This window comes from Protopterus annectens, chromosome 16.part0, assembly GCF_019279795.1.
Source record: "Protopterus annectens isolate FY-2018-M chromosome 16.part0, PAN1.0, whole genome shotgun sequence".
In the NCBI taxonomy this organism is placed as follows: Eukaryota; Metazoa; Chordata; order Ceratodontiformes; family Protopteridae; genus Protopterus; species Protopterus annectens.
In genome coordinates this window covers 558,814,697-558,831,188 of record NC_056750.1, presented here as the reverse complement: position 1 = coordinate 558,831,188, position 16,492 = coordinate 558,814,697, and the positions used below count along the sequence as shown (strand labels likewise).

General features: G+C 40.6%; 1 protein-coding gene across 2 annotated transcripts in view; it reads right to left on the bottom strand.

Annotated features, from left to right (window-relative positions):
* HMCN2 (hemicentin 2) overlaps positions 1–16,492 on the bottom strand; it is a 2,554,053-nt gene that overhangs the window by 2,303,060 nt on the left and 234,501 nt on the right. For both annotated transcript variants that reach the window (XM_044058392.1, XM_044058391.1), the window contains exon 3: positions 1,465–1,623. In XM_044058392.1, coding sequence (XP_043914327.1) covers positions 1,465–1,623 — 159 coding nt within the window. The remainder of the gene's footprint in view (positions 1–1,464; positions 1,624–16,492) is intronic.

Genomic DNA, 16,492 nt, shown 5'->3' with positions numbered 1-16,492 from the left:
AACTCAGAAAGCTTGATTTAATGTCTCACCAAAAGACAGCACTTTGGTATTTCCATTATACAGCAATACACCACCATTAGCAGAACGTGAATACAAGCAGCTGATGTGGGAAAAGAACTCATAGCCTCTTGACCTTCCAGCATTAAAGAAAAGACATGCCTCTTGTTGAGCCACTGACACTAACATTATATGATACAGCATCATCATGAATAGTCAAATGTTACTAGCAAACACTTTCTAGTAAACTGGTGGTGGGTCTTTGCTTAACAGCTCTTGGGTAACTATTAGGTTTGGGTGTTCAGGAGTAGAGCCAGGTTATTTACTAAGTTAGAGGAGTTGATGAATAAGGAACATACCAACAATAATGATACAAAGGTTGGGAGGTTGGTATAATGGTTAAGGTGCTTACCTTAGAAACACAAGGTGCTGGGTTTGATTTTAAATGGGGCCAATTGGCTAGGCTTAAAATGGCCCACAAGGGCAGTTAGCTTAGTACTAATCTATGATCCTACAAATGATACTGCTCAACATGCTCCTATCACTGAAGTAAGTGTCAATTCTTTAAAGTATGGTGTTCACCATACTGGTTGGTTCCATAGTGTAGTGGTTATTACTTCCACTTCAAATACAAAAGGTCCTAATTTCAGATCCAGGTAGAACCATTATGACAGTCTGGCAGCTAGCAATGAGGTTTAAGGCTCTGATCTATTAAGTTAATTCCTGTTTTGATGGTTTGATTCCTTCAGTCTCCACTTACCTAATGTATGATCTTGAACAACACACCTAACCAGACAGTATTTTGGGAAATTAGCTAGGCTTCTCTATGATCTCCTGAACTGCAAGCCTAATCACTACCAAGAAATCTATACCAGAAATTTTCAGATCTTTGAGTAGCAAAATGGTACTTTGCATTAAAGGCTTTGCACTGGTCTGACAATCATATCCCATTTAATTTTCTTTGATCCATGAAGACTAATGAAGAATAAATCTGTGCGAGTACTGCATCCCTTTCTGAAGCCTAGGTAGCACTGGAAAAGTATACTGTTTATATTTACAAAATTATTTAGCATAGAAGAAATAGGATATCAAAAACTTTGGATATTGAACGCAGCACAAAACTAGGCCCTTTGCATTCTAAACTGGTAGTCACCTTTTGAATAATGGGGTGACACTCAACTGTTGAACTGCTCATGAAGGCAACAGCTACAAAATCAAAGTTAAATATGTGGAACAATAAGAAGAGCATGAAGTGCGATTGGACTGCATCGCCCTTGCCCCCCCCCCCCCCCCCGAGTCAATTTGTCTTCTACCATAACTAAATGAATATTCTAATTTAATCACAGATGTAAATGAGGTAATGCTTAAAATTATATTTTATATTTTTGGATGGCTATACCAATACAGACGAATGATACAGATAACTAAAATCAACCTAGGTCAGTGTGAGTATTATTTGCAGTTTACCTGTGACTGTTTCAGTTGTATCATCTGCAGAACATCTTGTGTAAGTTTGTAGTCCTTTGCACGAGCATCTGTAAAAACATAAATGAAAGATCCTGGCAAAGACACCTCCATGGCTAGTTTGATTGCAGTTATACTCATCTCTGGACAGTCTCCACCCCCCTGCAGAAAAAAAAAATGAAAGGACAGACTCAGAGGACAATGTTTCAGTATCAGTGTAACTTTCATTTCATATACCCCCCCCCCAATGAACTAGATTCTCAGAATATTTCCATGTTATGTACATTTTTAAAAACACAACTGGTTTACCTTACTGACTCAGAATAACAAATGCATTTCATTGTCCAATACTCAGTATAACACAAGACTCAAATAATCAAGCAATTTATTCAAACAACTGATTTTCTTTCATATGGAAGCCCTTCACAACCCCCATGAAGAAGCCTCACCCCTAAATTAATATAAATAACTCTGAGATCACAGAACCACAGTACAACATAAGAAAAAACTTTCACTAAACAAACTGGCTCCATGGTGTAGAGGGATGCAGCCCTTACTATGACCCAGATGACCCAAAACTAAATGGCAACTCAGGCAATGGAGAAGCCAAGGAGGGGGGGACAGGTTGGAAAAAGGAGCTTTGACAGTTCACTCACATTGGCAGGAAGAGGCTTCTATTCATGATCAAGACACATCCCCAATGACAGGGGTGCATTGCAGTTGTTGGACAGATTGATACTAAAACAGCAGCATTTGAGGAGGAAGTGGAGCTAACTGATACTGCATATGGTTATGTGTGTTATATGTCACTATCTGTGCCCATTTATGGCATACCAAACATCCTCCCTGGCATGCAGGGCCAGCATATGACATTGTATGTGGTTATGTGTGTGATGTCACTATCTGTGCCCATTTATGGCATACCAGACATCCTCCCTGGCATGCAGGGCCAGCATATGATATTGCATGTGGTTATGTGTGTGATGTCTCTATCTGTGGCCATTTATGGATAAATTACAGATATGCAAGCAAATGCAGGGGGGAGGGGGACTTTCACTAACCACCCATTTAATCAGACTGCCTCAATCATCCAAAGTGAGTCAAGAACATAACTAAACACTGACGAAAATTTTAATTTTAAAGTCACGGTATAGAAGACAACATAAGATAGATTAAAAATCCTGATGGCATAGAATTACAAACATCAAAATTCCACTACATTATAATCAACGCGTTATTACCAGGGTAGACAAATAAGCCCTCCCTGCAGACTTAATGCAGGTGATGGGGGAGGACTGCACTTTACTCATCCACTCTTATTTTCAGTTTTTGTGACATTATATCACCTCAATGAAAGTTGGAAATTTTTGATTTATTGAAATCCAAGTACTAAGGCTTCACCTCACTACCAGTGTTACGTGACCTCATTGTTATAGTATGAAAGTTCATAGTGTAGGAAAACTAACTCCACTGCAAAATATGGAAAATATAGAAGACATAGTGAATATGGCATTATTATGAAGATGTATTTCTACCATCATTCCTTTATGTAATTATAATATGCACACCTGCACACACTAATGTGCTTTATTGGTAAAATATCCTAGGAACCCACTTAAAAAGCTGAGTAGGGAAGAGTTGAAATAAAACATATAGGTAAGGGCAGCAGCATTTGCGAGAGTTTTTCATTCTCATTTGGTTATACAGCAAGAAGTTAAATAATTATTGTTAAAATAAAACAAATATAAAATGCACAAAGAGACTGATGGCTGATGCAGATCCTGTGCTAAAAATATCACCAAATATCTGTCTGATTACAAAACCACTGGCTATGCATTCTGTAGTGTGCAACTCGTAATACAAAACAGCACATGCCCTACTGTCAGCCAAATGATTAAAGAAAGAAAATGCTTTTTTCATGTGAAATACGATCTTATAAAATAAGACTCCTCAAAACCAGTATCATCTATTCCGTTTCACTAATAAAGAAAATATGACTTTGTAAAATAAGGTTCCTTGAAGCACTATCGCTCTTCAGATGTACTCGTACTAAATCTCTTACTCGGTAACAGCTGGCTGTACCTTTCTGAATATTAGCATTTTAACCTTTCAACTCATTAATGCAAAACTGTGTGCATCTATCAGCAAAGGCTTGGAAAGGTAAATACGATCTTATTTTTATACATAGATGGTATAATGTCTAGAAATAATTTCATGTAGAGTCGGTATGTTTTGAAAGTATACAGTGATAGCATTCTAGCTCTGTTAAGGTTTTGATTGTAACTGTGTTGCTAAGTTATAATGCCATCCCCTGGATTGGTTAATTTTATATTTCTCTCATTTATGGCCTGCGTCACTCACTTTATATTGATCATACATAAAATGCACTGATATTTTGCAAATATTGAAATATTGTATATTTGCTATGCAGAAATAATATGTTGACGATCTAGTCAAGTTATGCTTCGCATCTAAGATGTATGGCTTATGTAGTATATAATATATATATATATATATATCTATAATAACTAGGAAACAGCGAAACCAGACTAAAAAAACAACTAATAACAAAATGTAACGCTGTGAAGTGTACCAATTCTCATGCACACAAAGAGTCACGTGCTAGTTAAAACGCACTTTTATTATAAAAATAAAAAACTGGTTTAGCACTTTCATCTATGCCAGTGTAGACTTCATCAGAACACTGTTCGCATAATTAAAAGAATTTAAATAGCAATCACACACCAATGGGAATTCATCTTCAATTAACTTCATAACTATTAATAAATAATAAATATATATTAATATATCCATCTTAAATTCACAGTCTACCTAACTAATAAAACTCATATATTCACAATGATAAAACTATAATATCTCCTAAAAACTGTTTTACATACTCATATATGACTATAAAAAATAAAAATACTAAGTGTAAAACGGCTGAATATAAGAACTAGTGAATGTTAAAAATAAATGTTCTTAAATAACCATAAAAAATATATGAATTTCTCTCATAAACCACAAACATATTAGAACAATGCATAATGAACAAATCTTGAACTTGCTATCAAATCACTAATAAACAGTGTGCCAAATATTTGCTACATGCCTTAAATTATCACTTCTAATGCTGGTTTAATGGGGATATTATCATTTAGTCCTGGGGAGTAACAGCATTTAATAATTGCCATTTAACTTCTTTCCCCCCCAGAATTGTCTTTATATTTATACCCCTTGGGTTTGATATAATATTCTCCAGTATCCCAAACTTGAATGTATGACACTCTATGCTCCTTTACAGATGTCTATATAATGCATTATTTCTATCCTTTTTTCTAATGCAGTACAGATGATCATAGATCCTATTCCTGAGGCACCTGTCTGTTTTGCCTACATAAAACTTGGGTAATTGGTGCACTTTGCCAAATATATGACATGCTGGGTGTGACAATTCCCTTTCCTGAATCTGATCTCTGTATGATTGACATTTCCCAAAGTTAAAGTTTCCACTTCTAAAATACTATGGCACTGATTACAATTCCCACATTTTTTGTGGACCCCTTCTTCTTATTATATACTATATTTAGAGTGCCTGTTTCAAACTTATTTTTCAGATTATATCCTGTCTTAAAGACAAACATTGGAGAGTCACCTAATTTATTGTACACATCTAAGGATGTTCCAGTTCCTGGCTATAATGTCTTTTACTTCTTTAACATATGGATTAAATTCAAGTATACAGGCTCTCTTGTACTGTGTGTATTGCATCTATTTTGTAAGGCGAGATTACTCTCATCTAAACCTACGCCCAAGAGGGGTTTATACTTGTTGCCCCATTCTTTCTTGACATATCTAGTGATGCCATCTATAAGGGTTTTAGGGTAGCCCCCGTCACTGAATGAAGTATCAATATAATCTATCTCATGCAACATCTCCTCATAATCAGATGTCATCCTGGCAGCCCTGATGCATTGCCCCCTCAGTATGTTTCTTTTGTGACTTGCTGGATGATAAACTGCAGTCCAAACACTGGGGTAACTGTTGTCGTCCAGCAGCAGTCAGCCTGGCCCGATTCCGGGTCCCGTCCGGTGATGTCTCCGGTCGCGATGACACCATCTCTGCTGGTCTCTGGTATAAAGGCACAGCTGGCTTTTCATTTTCAGTTTTTTTGCCCCAGATGCCCCAGATGCCTTCCTTGGAGGCTAAAAATTGGATAAATGCCAATGTTTCCAAAATTCCAAGAAGGCAAACTCAGAAAATAAGCATGGCGTATGTATATACATATAAATACAAAACCATAGACAGAGACTCCCTAATTAGCTAGCTATAGGAAATACCTAGGAGTACCAGGACCACAGAGGGGAGGTGAAGGATATCAGATGCGGCTATGTACATTTACTCGGACATCTACAGGCATAAATGGTACTAAACCTGTCATGGATGGTCATGCATGCATAACAACTGGTCATAATCAACTAGCAAAGGAGCTAAATTCAAAAAAATTTTAAAAATTTTAGTGGTTAGGATGTGTGGTTAGGATTGCTGGCAAACCCTGTGGCAAACCCTGCTCGGGATCTGAGTACATGCTAGTAGCAAATGTAGCTTTGAGGTGTGCAGTCAGCCTAATGTAGTCTCTTGGTTGCCCTTGGTTGCACCTCGTAGGAAGGCTGTGGTAGTGTGGCTGTGCCTTTGTAGATGAGGCCTTATGTGTTGTGGTGGAATTTTTTTCCATGGAAGGAAACAGAATCGTATGCAATTTCTATCCATTTTGGAGATTGTCTGTTTGGAAATTGCTTTTCCTTCCTTTCCTGTTGCAAAGGCTACAAAGTCTTTTTTTTCTGCTGCTTTTGTTCTCAGGTAGAGTAGTAGCGAACTGCTATGTGTACATCCAAGGAATGATGATGCTGTGAGCCCCCATCCCCTTTCTTTTCTGGCATGTTGTGTGCCCACCATAGGAACTCCTGTTTTAGGCATGGATTGAATGAATTTTGACTGCTGTGCCTGTGCTGTGTTTGGGAACTAATTTCCTTTGTAGCCCTTCGTGTTTTCTACATGTGGCTGCACCTGGGAACCAAGATTATGCATCCTGCATTGTAGCCCAAGGCAAGATGATAAATCTGGCATGCCCAATTCATCTTATGCTAATTGCATTATCTACTGTGAGGCTTCTGTTTTTGATTTGGCCTACAGTGTGGCATTCCTCTTTGACTGGTAGAGGTGAAAAGGATCCGTAACCTTGGGAGGCAGTTTTGGCATGCTCTTTTGTTCTTTTCTTATGTAGAGCCAGTTTTTCAAAAAAATAAGAAAGTTAATTTCCTCTTTTCTTCCACATTGCCATTGGAGGTAACGGATGGATGTAGAGTTAAGTCACTTGGATGTGTAGTTTGTTGTAGTGATTGTCTTGTAGTCTGTGCTGTTGTTACTGAGTTTTGTACTGCTACCCCTGTAGTGCTCTCCTCTGTCTGGTTTCTGCCTCTTGGCTTCCTCATTCTTGCCCCTCTCTGGATCGTGTGGAGTCAGGATTTGGACATTTTTGGCCCGCCAGTTCCTGCTAAACTGAACTGGCTGAACCTGCAAAGCCCCTGATTTTGCTTGAACCTTTTCTGCCTTTTTTCCATTTTTTGCTATTTCTTGGGTTTAAACTTACTGGCTCCAAACTGGTCTTATCCATCCATAACATATTATAAAAACAATTGTAAGACTTGTTCAGGGAGCAATGCTCCTCTTCTGCATGTCTTCCCAGTCATGGCTGGTCTCCTTCTGAACTCCATGTCCATCAAGGCCAGTTTTCATAAGCCACTTTATGGAGCCTGGTGTATAACCTGTGTTATGTTATTACATTTTCTTATCTATGTATGTTATCTTATTATTTTTTTAGAGGACTGTTTATCTATAACTGATCAAGCATAAACTCTTGTAGACATCACATGAAATAAAGCTGCTAAAGTAGCTGATGTATAAGCTTTTGAGCCCAGCTCTTTTGAAGACCTGGCTTCCCTTTCTGGCAGAATAGAGTTTTTGTCTAACCTGTCGAGTATCTCAGAAGGAATAGGTTTTTGCTATGGTCGAGGTTCTGGGGTCTGGGCTGGGCCTGGATAGGGTCGGATGATGTGTGTCTGCCTTACCTGTAATGTCTGGTGGGTTTAGCAGGGGTCTGGTTCAGTTTAGCAGGGCTGAGGTAGTACATCACCTGCAGATCAGACATCATTAGAGGCAGACTTCACAACAGCTAGGACAGGAGGTTGTGGAAGGTGCAAGAATTGTGAAAGGTCTGAAAGGTGGAGTCTTTTTCTGTTCTGAAGCTTGAATTGGAATCTGAATTGTGGGCCATTTCCAAAAGAGGAATTCCTTCTGCTGGAGGGGCTTCTGAATGGATGGAGTCTAAGCATCTGATTGGAGCCTCTTGGATTCAGAAGCTCTATAAGGGTCAAAGGTCAGGATGTCATCCTCAGCAGAATCATCAGAGGACACAGAGGACTCAGGCCTGGGGGAGCTCTCTTCAGGGGGGGCTCTGCCCCGTCTGGTGGAAGGTGAGATCCCTAATTAAGATTGTAAAAAATGATATTAGTAATTAATTTGTGTGAACTAGAGCACTTGTGCAAGGAGGGCCAGGTTGAGGCATAGATTTAGTGGCTGATTTTTAGTAGGCTAAAGGCCTTAATGGACATGGCTGCAGGAGGCCTACATGCACGCAGGAGGCGGGGGTGAGACATCCAAGGGATGGTGTCTGATAATTCACTAGAAGCCACTGTAGTAAAAATAAAAATTTCAGAGGCCGTAAAATGTAAGAGGCGTAGCAGGAACTAGTAAAAGGAAGTTCAAAGGTAGTTTGAACCGTTTGAACAGTTTTTCTGCTTTCTCGGTTTCGCAGAGACACTCATGTTTGTTTACCATGATACCGTGGGACTTTTCTGTCGCGTTTCCGTCCGAACTTTATGCTTCTTAACTTTTTGGTAGTTTCTTAACAGCATGCAGCATGTAAGCAAATTTCGAAAAAAAAAACTGTCAGCAAACTCCTAATCGCCAACAACCCGTCATCGGGTTGAAGGAAGCACAGGCCTAACAGGTTGCTGTACGAGTCAAGGGCTAAACAAGGCAAATAATAAGAGGGAGGCAAAATGGTAGTATTTGTTCACAAGTTAAACAGTTTTTCTTGACTTAAACAACCGGCCGAGCTGGCTGCTGAAAGACCCCCCAGGCAAGAGTTAGTCTTTAGTAGGGTTCTTAAGTATATATGGGGTAGAAATCTCTAGTAGAAACCGGATCACCTCCCGCGTAACTGCTTCCTACTCGGCAAGAACGCCTGGAGCTGATGCTGGAGAAATGACACTTGGCGACGCCTTATACCAGAGACCAGCAGATGACGCCGGTGGAGCGCGGGATCAGCGAGCGGACCCGGACTTTGGAATCCGGCAACTGCAGGGGGCTGCTCGGCGACAGGACAACCCAGTTGTTATGACTGCAGATGCATCCATGAAGGACATCTAGTATACTCCAAATAAGAGTTACTAAACATGTTCTTTCTGTAAATCTTGGACTTAAAACCTTTTGTAGCATGAGAAATATAAGTATCCAAATAAGGAATTCTCTCTCTACTACAATTATATGTAAATTTTAGGTAGGTGCTAGACTCATTCAAGTGTTTCACAAAACAGTCCACCCCTCAATCGTACCGTCCCATAAAATAAAAATGTCATCCAAAAACCTAACATAACATTTAATATAATTAAAATGTACGTTCTTAAAAATATGTTCTTCTTCCCAGTCTAAAAGCACTCAATTGGCATAAATCGGGGTACATGCTGCTCCATGGCTCCCCCCTATTTTGCCTGTAATATTCACCTCTGAAGAAAATATAATTGTAATCAAGAACTACAGACATGAATTCATCTAACAAACTAACTTTATTCCATTCAAACTGAGTGTACTTTTGGATACTGTTGCTGAACCTTTCCAAACCATCCTCTTTGAGAATACAGGAGAAAAGGTCCACAACATCTATAGTTAGAAATACAAGTCCCTCATTCCAAACTTCAGGTTTCAAAATACTTAAACAGTCCCAAGAGTCTTTAATAATGTGTGGGACCTTGTCATATACTGCTTTGAGCCATCCATCTATTACTGTACCAAAAGGAAATGTTTTGCACTTACTACCAGAAATGATTGGTTGAAAGGGAGGCTCAATTAGATTTTTGTGGATTTTAGGAATACCCACTATGGTGGCCAAAACTGGAAATTCAACATATAGAAATTTGTGTAGATCAGGATCTATCCTGTTATCCAAAAATAATTCTTCCAAAAATAGATCTATACGTTGGTAAGCGATGTTAACTTCATTGATGGATGATACTTCATACTTATCAGAATTGTGCAAGATGTCATATTTTGTTGGTATAATCCAGGCTGTCAAACAAAACCACACCCCCACCTTTATCAGGTTTCATTATACGTATATTTCTGTCATTGCACAACTCCCTTAAGATTTTGTTTTCCCCACTGCCTAAGTTATTCTTCACCCTAGATTTCTTAAAAACCTCCTGGAATTTATATAACTCATTAGTAACTACCCTTTTATAGGCTAATAAAGTGGGGTGAAATGGAGGTGTGAATTTGCTCCTTTTCTTAAATTCACAACTCTGTAAATTTTCCTTTCCATCCTGAAAGTGAAGTGCCAAATTTAATTTCCTTAAATATAACTTAAATTCAATCAAATTGTCAACTATGTTAAAATTCGCATGTGGGACATATTTCATTCCCTTAGAGAATAGTAGAAAATCTTGTTTTTCTAGCATAACCTGTGTATAGTTGTAAATATTGAATTCTCCTAAACTATATTTAACTTCATTGTGTTGGATCATCTCCTGTTCCACGACTGAGACTCATTTGTCCAGTTCTCTTTTCCCCCTGTTAGAAAATTGGTAGTCCCAGTCCCTGTTCACCTGACCTGTGTACCTTTCCTTGTGTTCCCCGATCAGTCTCGGATACCTCCCTCCTAAAAAAAAACTCTATTATTGTAATTTTGTCTATTTTCATTGAACATTTTGTCATTGTATCCACCTGATGCATAGGGTGCATGCTTAAGTTTGTGACATTTCCTATCAAATATTTTTTTATTTTTGGTTTCCACAATGTCAAACTGTTTGATGTACAGTTTCTCCCACTGATTGAACAATAAATCTTTCATAATAAAATCATTCAACTTTTCTATATCTTTCAACAATATACATAATTTGTGGTCATTAGCATTGTCGCCTCACAGTAAGACGTTGTCCTGTTCGATTCTCAGCTCGAGCGTCTTCTGTGTGGAGACATGCGTGAATGGGCATACCTTCGTTGAAGGTTGTACGTCAGGGCTGGCAATGGTACGTAAAAATCTGCTGCCAATCATTAGCGGACCGCAGTTCCGCTGTGGCGACCCCTAACCGGGAAAAGCCGAAAGATACAACTCAATTATAAATTCCATAAAACGAATACCGAAACTATCAAATAACATGTTACATTCTTTAGTATTCTCTTCAGTCATATCAATTCCCATTGTGAAGCCCCATAGGCACTATTTTTAACTCAATACATCTGCTGAGATACAAATTGTCTAATTGCAGTCCCTTTGTAATGCCCAGCTTTTACCAAAATCATATATCATGTCCTTAAGAGTTTTGTTAACTGGCTGGAAATCCCTGCCGGTTTCGTAGTCAGTTTGCAGCATTTCATTGGGTTTAAAAGTAAAATTCATATTAACAAATGAATCTAGGCCTCTATGCCCTTAATTTTTCTCAGTTTTGTGGCCTATAACGTGTATTTTCATGAATAAGTTGGTTATTGACTGTACCTTTAATATTCTGACTCACAGCAACAAAATAAGTCTTTTTGGGAACTGTATGCTTTGGTTAGGCCCCAAGAAGTGTGTACTCATCCTCCGAATTGTTGCCCTTAGATGAATAAACTTCGTCCACTTCGTTGTTATTACACTCTTGCCCAGCAGCAGCAATCCCATAAGAGGTTCCGGTACCACTATCCACTCGCAGTCCACCACTCACTTGGCCATTAGGTATGGAAGCTGAGGCCCTGCTCTCCACAGTGAGCCATGATGACATCATCCGACTCTGCGTTTCATCCATCTGCCACCCTGGTTGGCTAAGCAGGTCTATGAGCCTCATAAGTTCCCCTTTCAAAAGTTCAACTTCATTCTAAAGTTTATGCATTTCATCCCGTCTGACTGGTGAAAACATTGACTGTAATTTATCAAGAGAATCCATGGTACAACTGACAACTAAAATAACTAGGAAACAGTGAAACCCGACTCAAAAAACAACTAATAACAAAATGTAACACTGTGAAGTGTACCAATTCTCAAGTAAACATAGAGAGTCACGTGCTAGTTAAAATGCACTTTTGTTATAAAAATAAAAAACTGGTCTAGTGCTTTCATCTATGCCAGTGTAGACTTCATCAGAACACTGTTAGCATAATTAAAAGAATTTAAATAGCAATCGCACACCAATGGGAATTAGTCTTCAATTAACTTCATAAATATTAAAGAATAATAATAAATATTAATATATCCATTTTACACCCACAGTCTACCTAATTAATAAAATTCATATAGTCACAATAATAAAACTATATCTGTTAAAAACTGTGTTTTACGTACTCATATATGACTATAAAATATAAAAATACAAAGTGTAAAAACTGTTGAATACAAGAACTACTGAATATTAAAAAAGTACAGTTGTGTACACTTACCATAAATGTAGATGTTCGAGTGTACTCACTGTTGCAGTCATCACACATGGGTTATCTGCCTGCAGGTAGCCCTCAGTCGGCCTGAATACCAGAGACTTAATATTTCTGCGTCAGTTGCTGTCACTCCAGGACTGATGTCAGGTCATCAGGGGTATAAAAACAGGCTGTCGATGCCATTACATCAGTTTTTCTTGCCCCAAATGTCAGGAGCCCCCCAATAGGGAGCTAAGGTTTGGTGGGAAAATCACCACCAGTAAAAAGCAAATACCAATACCCCTGAAAGGGGTAATAGACACAGAGAGGGGAGAGAGAGAAGGGGGCTGGAGGGAGGGAAACTAGGACTGCAATAGTGAATACACTCGAACATCTACATTTATGGTAAGTGTATACAACTGTACTATGTTCTTTGTGTTTCACTGTTGCAGTCATCACACTTGGGTTGATTCCTAAAGCTGAAGAAAGGGTGGAGGCAGTCAAGAAGAGTTGGGGCTGGCTAGTATCCCCTGCAGGACAGCTGTTGCAAAACCCGCCCTGGATTTAGAAAAGATAGGCAGGTGGTAATGCTTGGTGAAGGTGTGTACAGAACTCCAGGTAGCAGCTTCCAGAATGTCCCTGGTAGGGACTCCTCTGAAGAATGCTGTAGAGGTAGAAGTTGCCCTAGTACCCTGAGGGGTTGGTTTCCCATGGTGTTTGTAGCAGAAATGGATATAGTGTGCTATCCATTTGGAAATTGTTTGTTCTTGCCCTCTGCCCCTGGTGCAAAACTGAGTAGTAACTGGTCAGATTTCCTGAAGGGCTTAGTCCTATCCAGGTAGAATCTGAGCTGTCTGTGCATGTCCAAGGAGTGCAGGATACTTTCCCCTTTATTTTGAGGATTAGGGAAGAAGGTTGGCAAGTGGATGGATTGGTTAAGAGCCACAATGAACACCGCTTTAGGCATAAAGGAAGGATTAGTCTTGAGGGAGACCTTGTCAGCATGAAAAATAATAAAGGGTTCCACAGCCATAAGTGCTTGTAGCTCAGACACTCTTCTAGCTGAAGTGATGGCCAGAACCAGGGCTGTTTTCCAAGATAGGAATTTTAACTCTGCTGATGCTGCAGGCTCAAAGGGAGGGAGTGTGAGCTTTTCCAGTATAAAGTTAAGGTCCCAAGCAAGGGTGGGTGCTCTTCTTGGTGGTCCTAAGTTGTTTGCCCCTCTCAGGAACTGTTTGATGAGAGGGTGAGAGAAGAGAGGAGCCTCAGTGTTGTAATGAGCAGAGAAGGCAGAGGCATGGATCTTAATGGAGGAGAAGGATAGGCCTTTGTGGATTAGATCTGCTAGGTAATCCAGGATTAGGGAATCCAGGAGCAATACCTTTTCCACTTATCAGCATAGGATTTCCTTGTACTGGGTCTTCTGGCTTCAAGAATGACGTCCAGCACCTGCTTGCTTAGGCTGGTCACTGGGGGAGAATTCAAGGAATAAGCCAGGCTGCAAGATTCAGGGTTTGCAGTTGTGGATGCAAGATCTGTCCCTCCCCTGCTGAGTGAGGAGGGTTGGGATCTGGGGGTAGATGCCAGGGTGACAGGTTGTGCAGTAGTGGGTACCAGTGCTGCCACGGCCAGTCCAGGGCAATCAGGATTGTCCTTGGTCTGTCCTGTCTTATCTTGAATAATATTCTTGAGAGAAGGGGCAGAGGAGGGAATGCATAGATTGAGAGGTTTTCCCACTGGAAGGCTAGGGCATCCACTTTCCAGGCCCTGCTGTGAGGTGCCCTGGTGCAGAACTTGCTGAGCTGGTGATTGCAGGGGTAGGCAAAGAGGTCCACCTCTGGGATCCCCCATTTCTGGATTAGAAGACTGAAGGTGCTGGGTACTAAGTGCCACTTGTGTGGGTCTAAGAAATTTCTGCTTAAGTCGTCTGCCAGTGAATTTTGTTTGCCTGGCAGGAATTGAGCTTGCAGATGAACATGCATGTCCAAGGCCGTGCTCCACAGGGCCATGGCTAGCCTGTAGAATGGGTAAGAGTGGGTTACCCCCTGCTTGTTGATGTACCACATAACTGTGGTGTTGTCTGTTTTTATTAGCAGGTGTCCTGTTGAGAGTAGGGATCGGAAAGCTGTTAGAGCATGCTTTACAGCTAGCATCTCTTTTTGTTTGATGTGCAGATGAATTTGACTTGGGCTCCAGTGGCCCTGAATACACTTGTCATCGAGGTGCCCCCCCAGGCATAGTCTGATGCATCTGTGGTTAGGGTCTGGGTGGTGTGGGGTTGAGTAAAGGGAAGTCCCTTGGTGTGATTGCATGCTGCTGCCCACCATAGAAACTCTGTCCTTAGACAAGACATCATAGGTATGACGGTTTTCGGGTCCTGAGAATGTTGGCACCAAAGACTTGAGTACTGTTGAAGTTTCCTCATATGCAGTCTGGCATATGGAATTAGTAGAATGCAAGAGGCCATGAACCCTAGGGCCTGCAGGATTTTCTTTGCGGATAGCTGGGTTCTGATGGCCATTTGAGTGAAATAGTTTGTCAGATAGAATTGTTTTTCCTGGAATAAGGAATGCCATCTGGGATGCTGTGTCCAAGCTTGCTCCCAGGAATACAATATTTTGACTGGGGACTAGTTTTGATTTATTTTTGTTGATAGTGTACCCCAGGGAGGTTAGAAGGTTCTTTACAAATGTCAGGTGCTGCAACAACTTTTCCTGACTGTCTGCCTGAATCAGGTAGTCATCCAAGTATGGGTAAATTTGAAATTTTCACTGTCTGCAATAGGCAATAGCTGGAGCCAGGCATTTTGTGAATACTCTGGGATCAGTGGATAAGCCAAAGGGAAGTGCAGAGAACTGATAATGCATAGATCCTGCCCTGAAACGTAGGTATTTCCTGCATGAGTCCCTGACAGGGATGTGCAGATAGGCTTCCTTTAGGTTTAGGGTGACTAGCCAGGCCTCTTTGGCCAGCATAGGAAGAAGCAGCTGCAGGGTGAGCGTTCTGAATTTTGGTACCACCAGGAAGGTGTTTAGAATGGAAAGATCTAGGATTGGGTGCCAAGTGCCCTCTTTTCTGGGTACCAGGAAAAGTCTGGAATAAAACCCTTGACCTATTTGTTCTGCAGGAACAGGTTGAATTGCTCTTATGGAGAGCAGGGATTGAACTTGGTTTTGTGCCTCTGCCCACTAGTTTGGAGGAAAGTCTGGGAGCCCTTTTGGGGTTGGCAGTGAGTGGAAGTAAAATTTGTACCCCTGGAATACAATGTTGAGGACCCATCGGTCTTTGGTGATGGAAGTCCAGTTTTTTGCATGATGGGCATCCTCCTAGGGGCATGAGCAGTTGGGCAGAGGTGAGGAGTGGAGTTGAGAAATCATTGTGAATTCTTTCTGTAAGGGGATGACTTATCACTCCCTGTTTTTGAAGAGGAGGCACTCCATTGCTTAGATCTCTGCATACCCTGAGACTGTAGTCTGGGGGGGGTCTGTTTCCCCTGGGTAAAGTTTGAGATGGCCTAGAGGGTGCTGGAAAGGACCAATGCTTTGAGGGGCAATGCCTACTGAATCTAGGAGGCTGCACTTGCAAGAAATCTTTGACTGTCTGCATAGATTTAGCTTTTTCTTCCATCTTTTTTAGAACCTCTTCTTCTGCTTTGGTGCCAAACAGATTGTCCTTGTTTAAAGGAGTGTCTAGTAATTTTGATTTGACATGGTCTGGCAAGGTCTGCTCCTTAAGTCAAGCATGCCTTTTCAGTACAGAACCAGTGACTGCTGCCCTGCAAGATGCTTCTAGGGCGTCAAAGCCACATTGCAAAGTATGCTTGCTGACTTGGCTTGCAGAATGCATAAGCTCTTGTAATTCTTTATTTTCTGCACAGTCTGTAAAGGTAGTAAATTTTTGCTTAATTCCATAATATGTTGCTGGTACTTCAGCATGTGAAACTGGCAATTCAATGCCCTAATGGCCAGAATTGCAGAGGTGTATACTTTTTTACCCCATCTGTCTAAGGCTCTGGAATCCCTGTCTGGGATTCTTAACTGTAGTTGCTTTTATATCTTTAGGCCCCTGGGAGATGACCTCTGGGTCAGCAGAAAGATTTTTGAAAAGAAATTTGTGAGAGTCAGGAACTCTGTAGTACCCGTCTGGTTTCCTAGGAGCAGGGGGTAAAGTATCAGGAGTTAGACTGGATTCCATAAAGACATCATCCACAACATCCAGAACTGGAGGCATTGGTAAAGGTCTATGTTGTGGCAAATCTAAAAATTCTCTGAGTCTCTTTTTGGACTGAGGATAGTCTTGGCATTTCCAG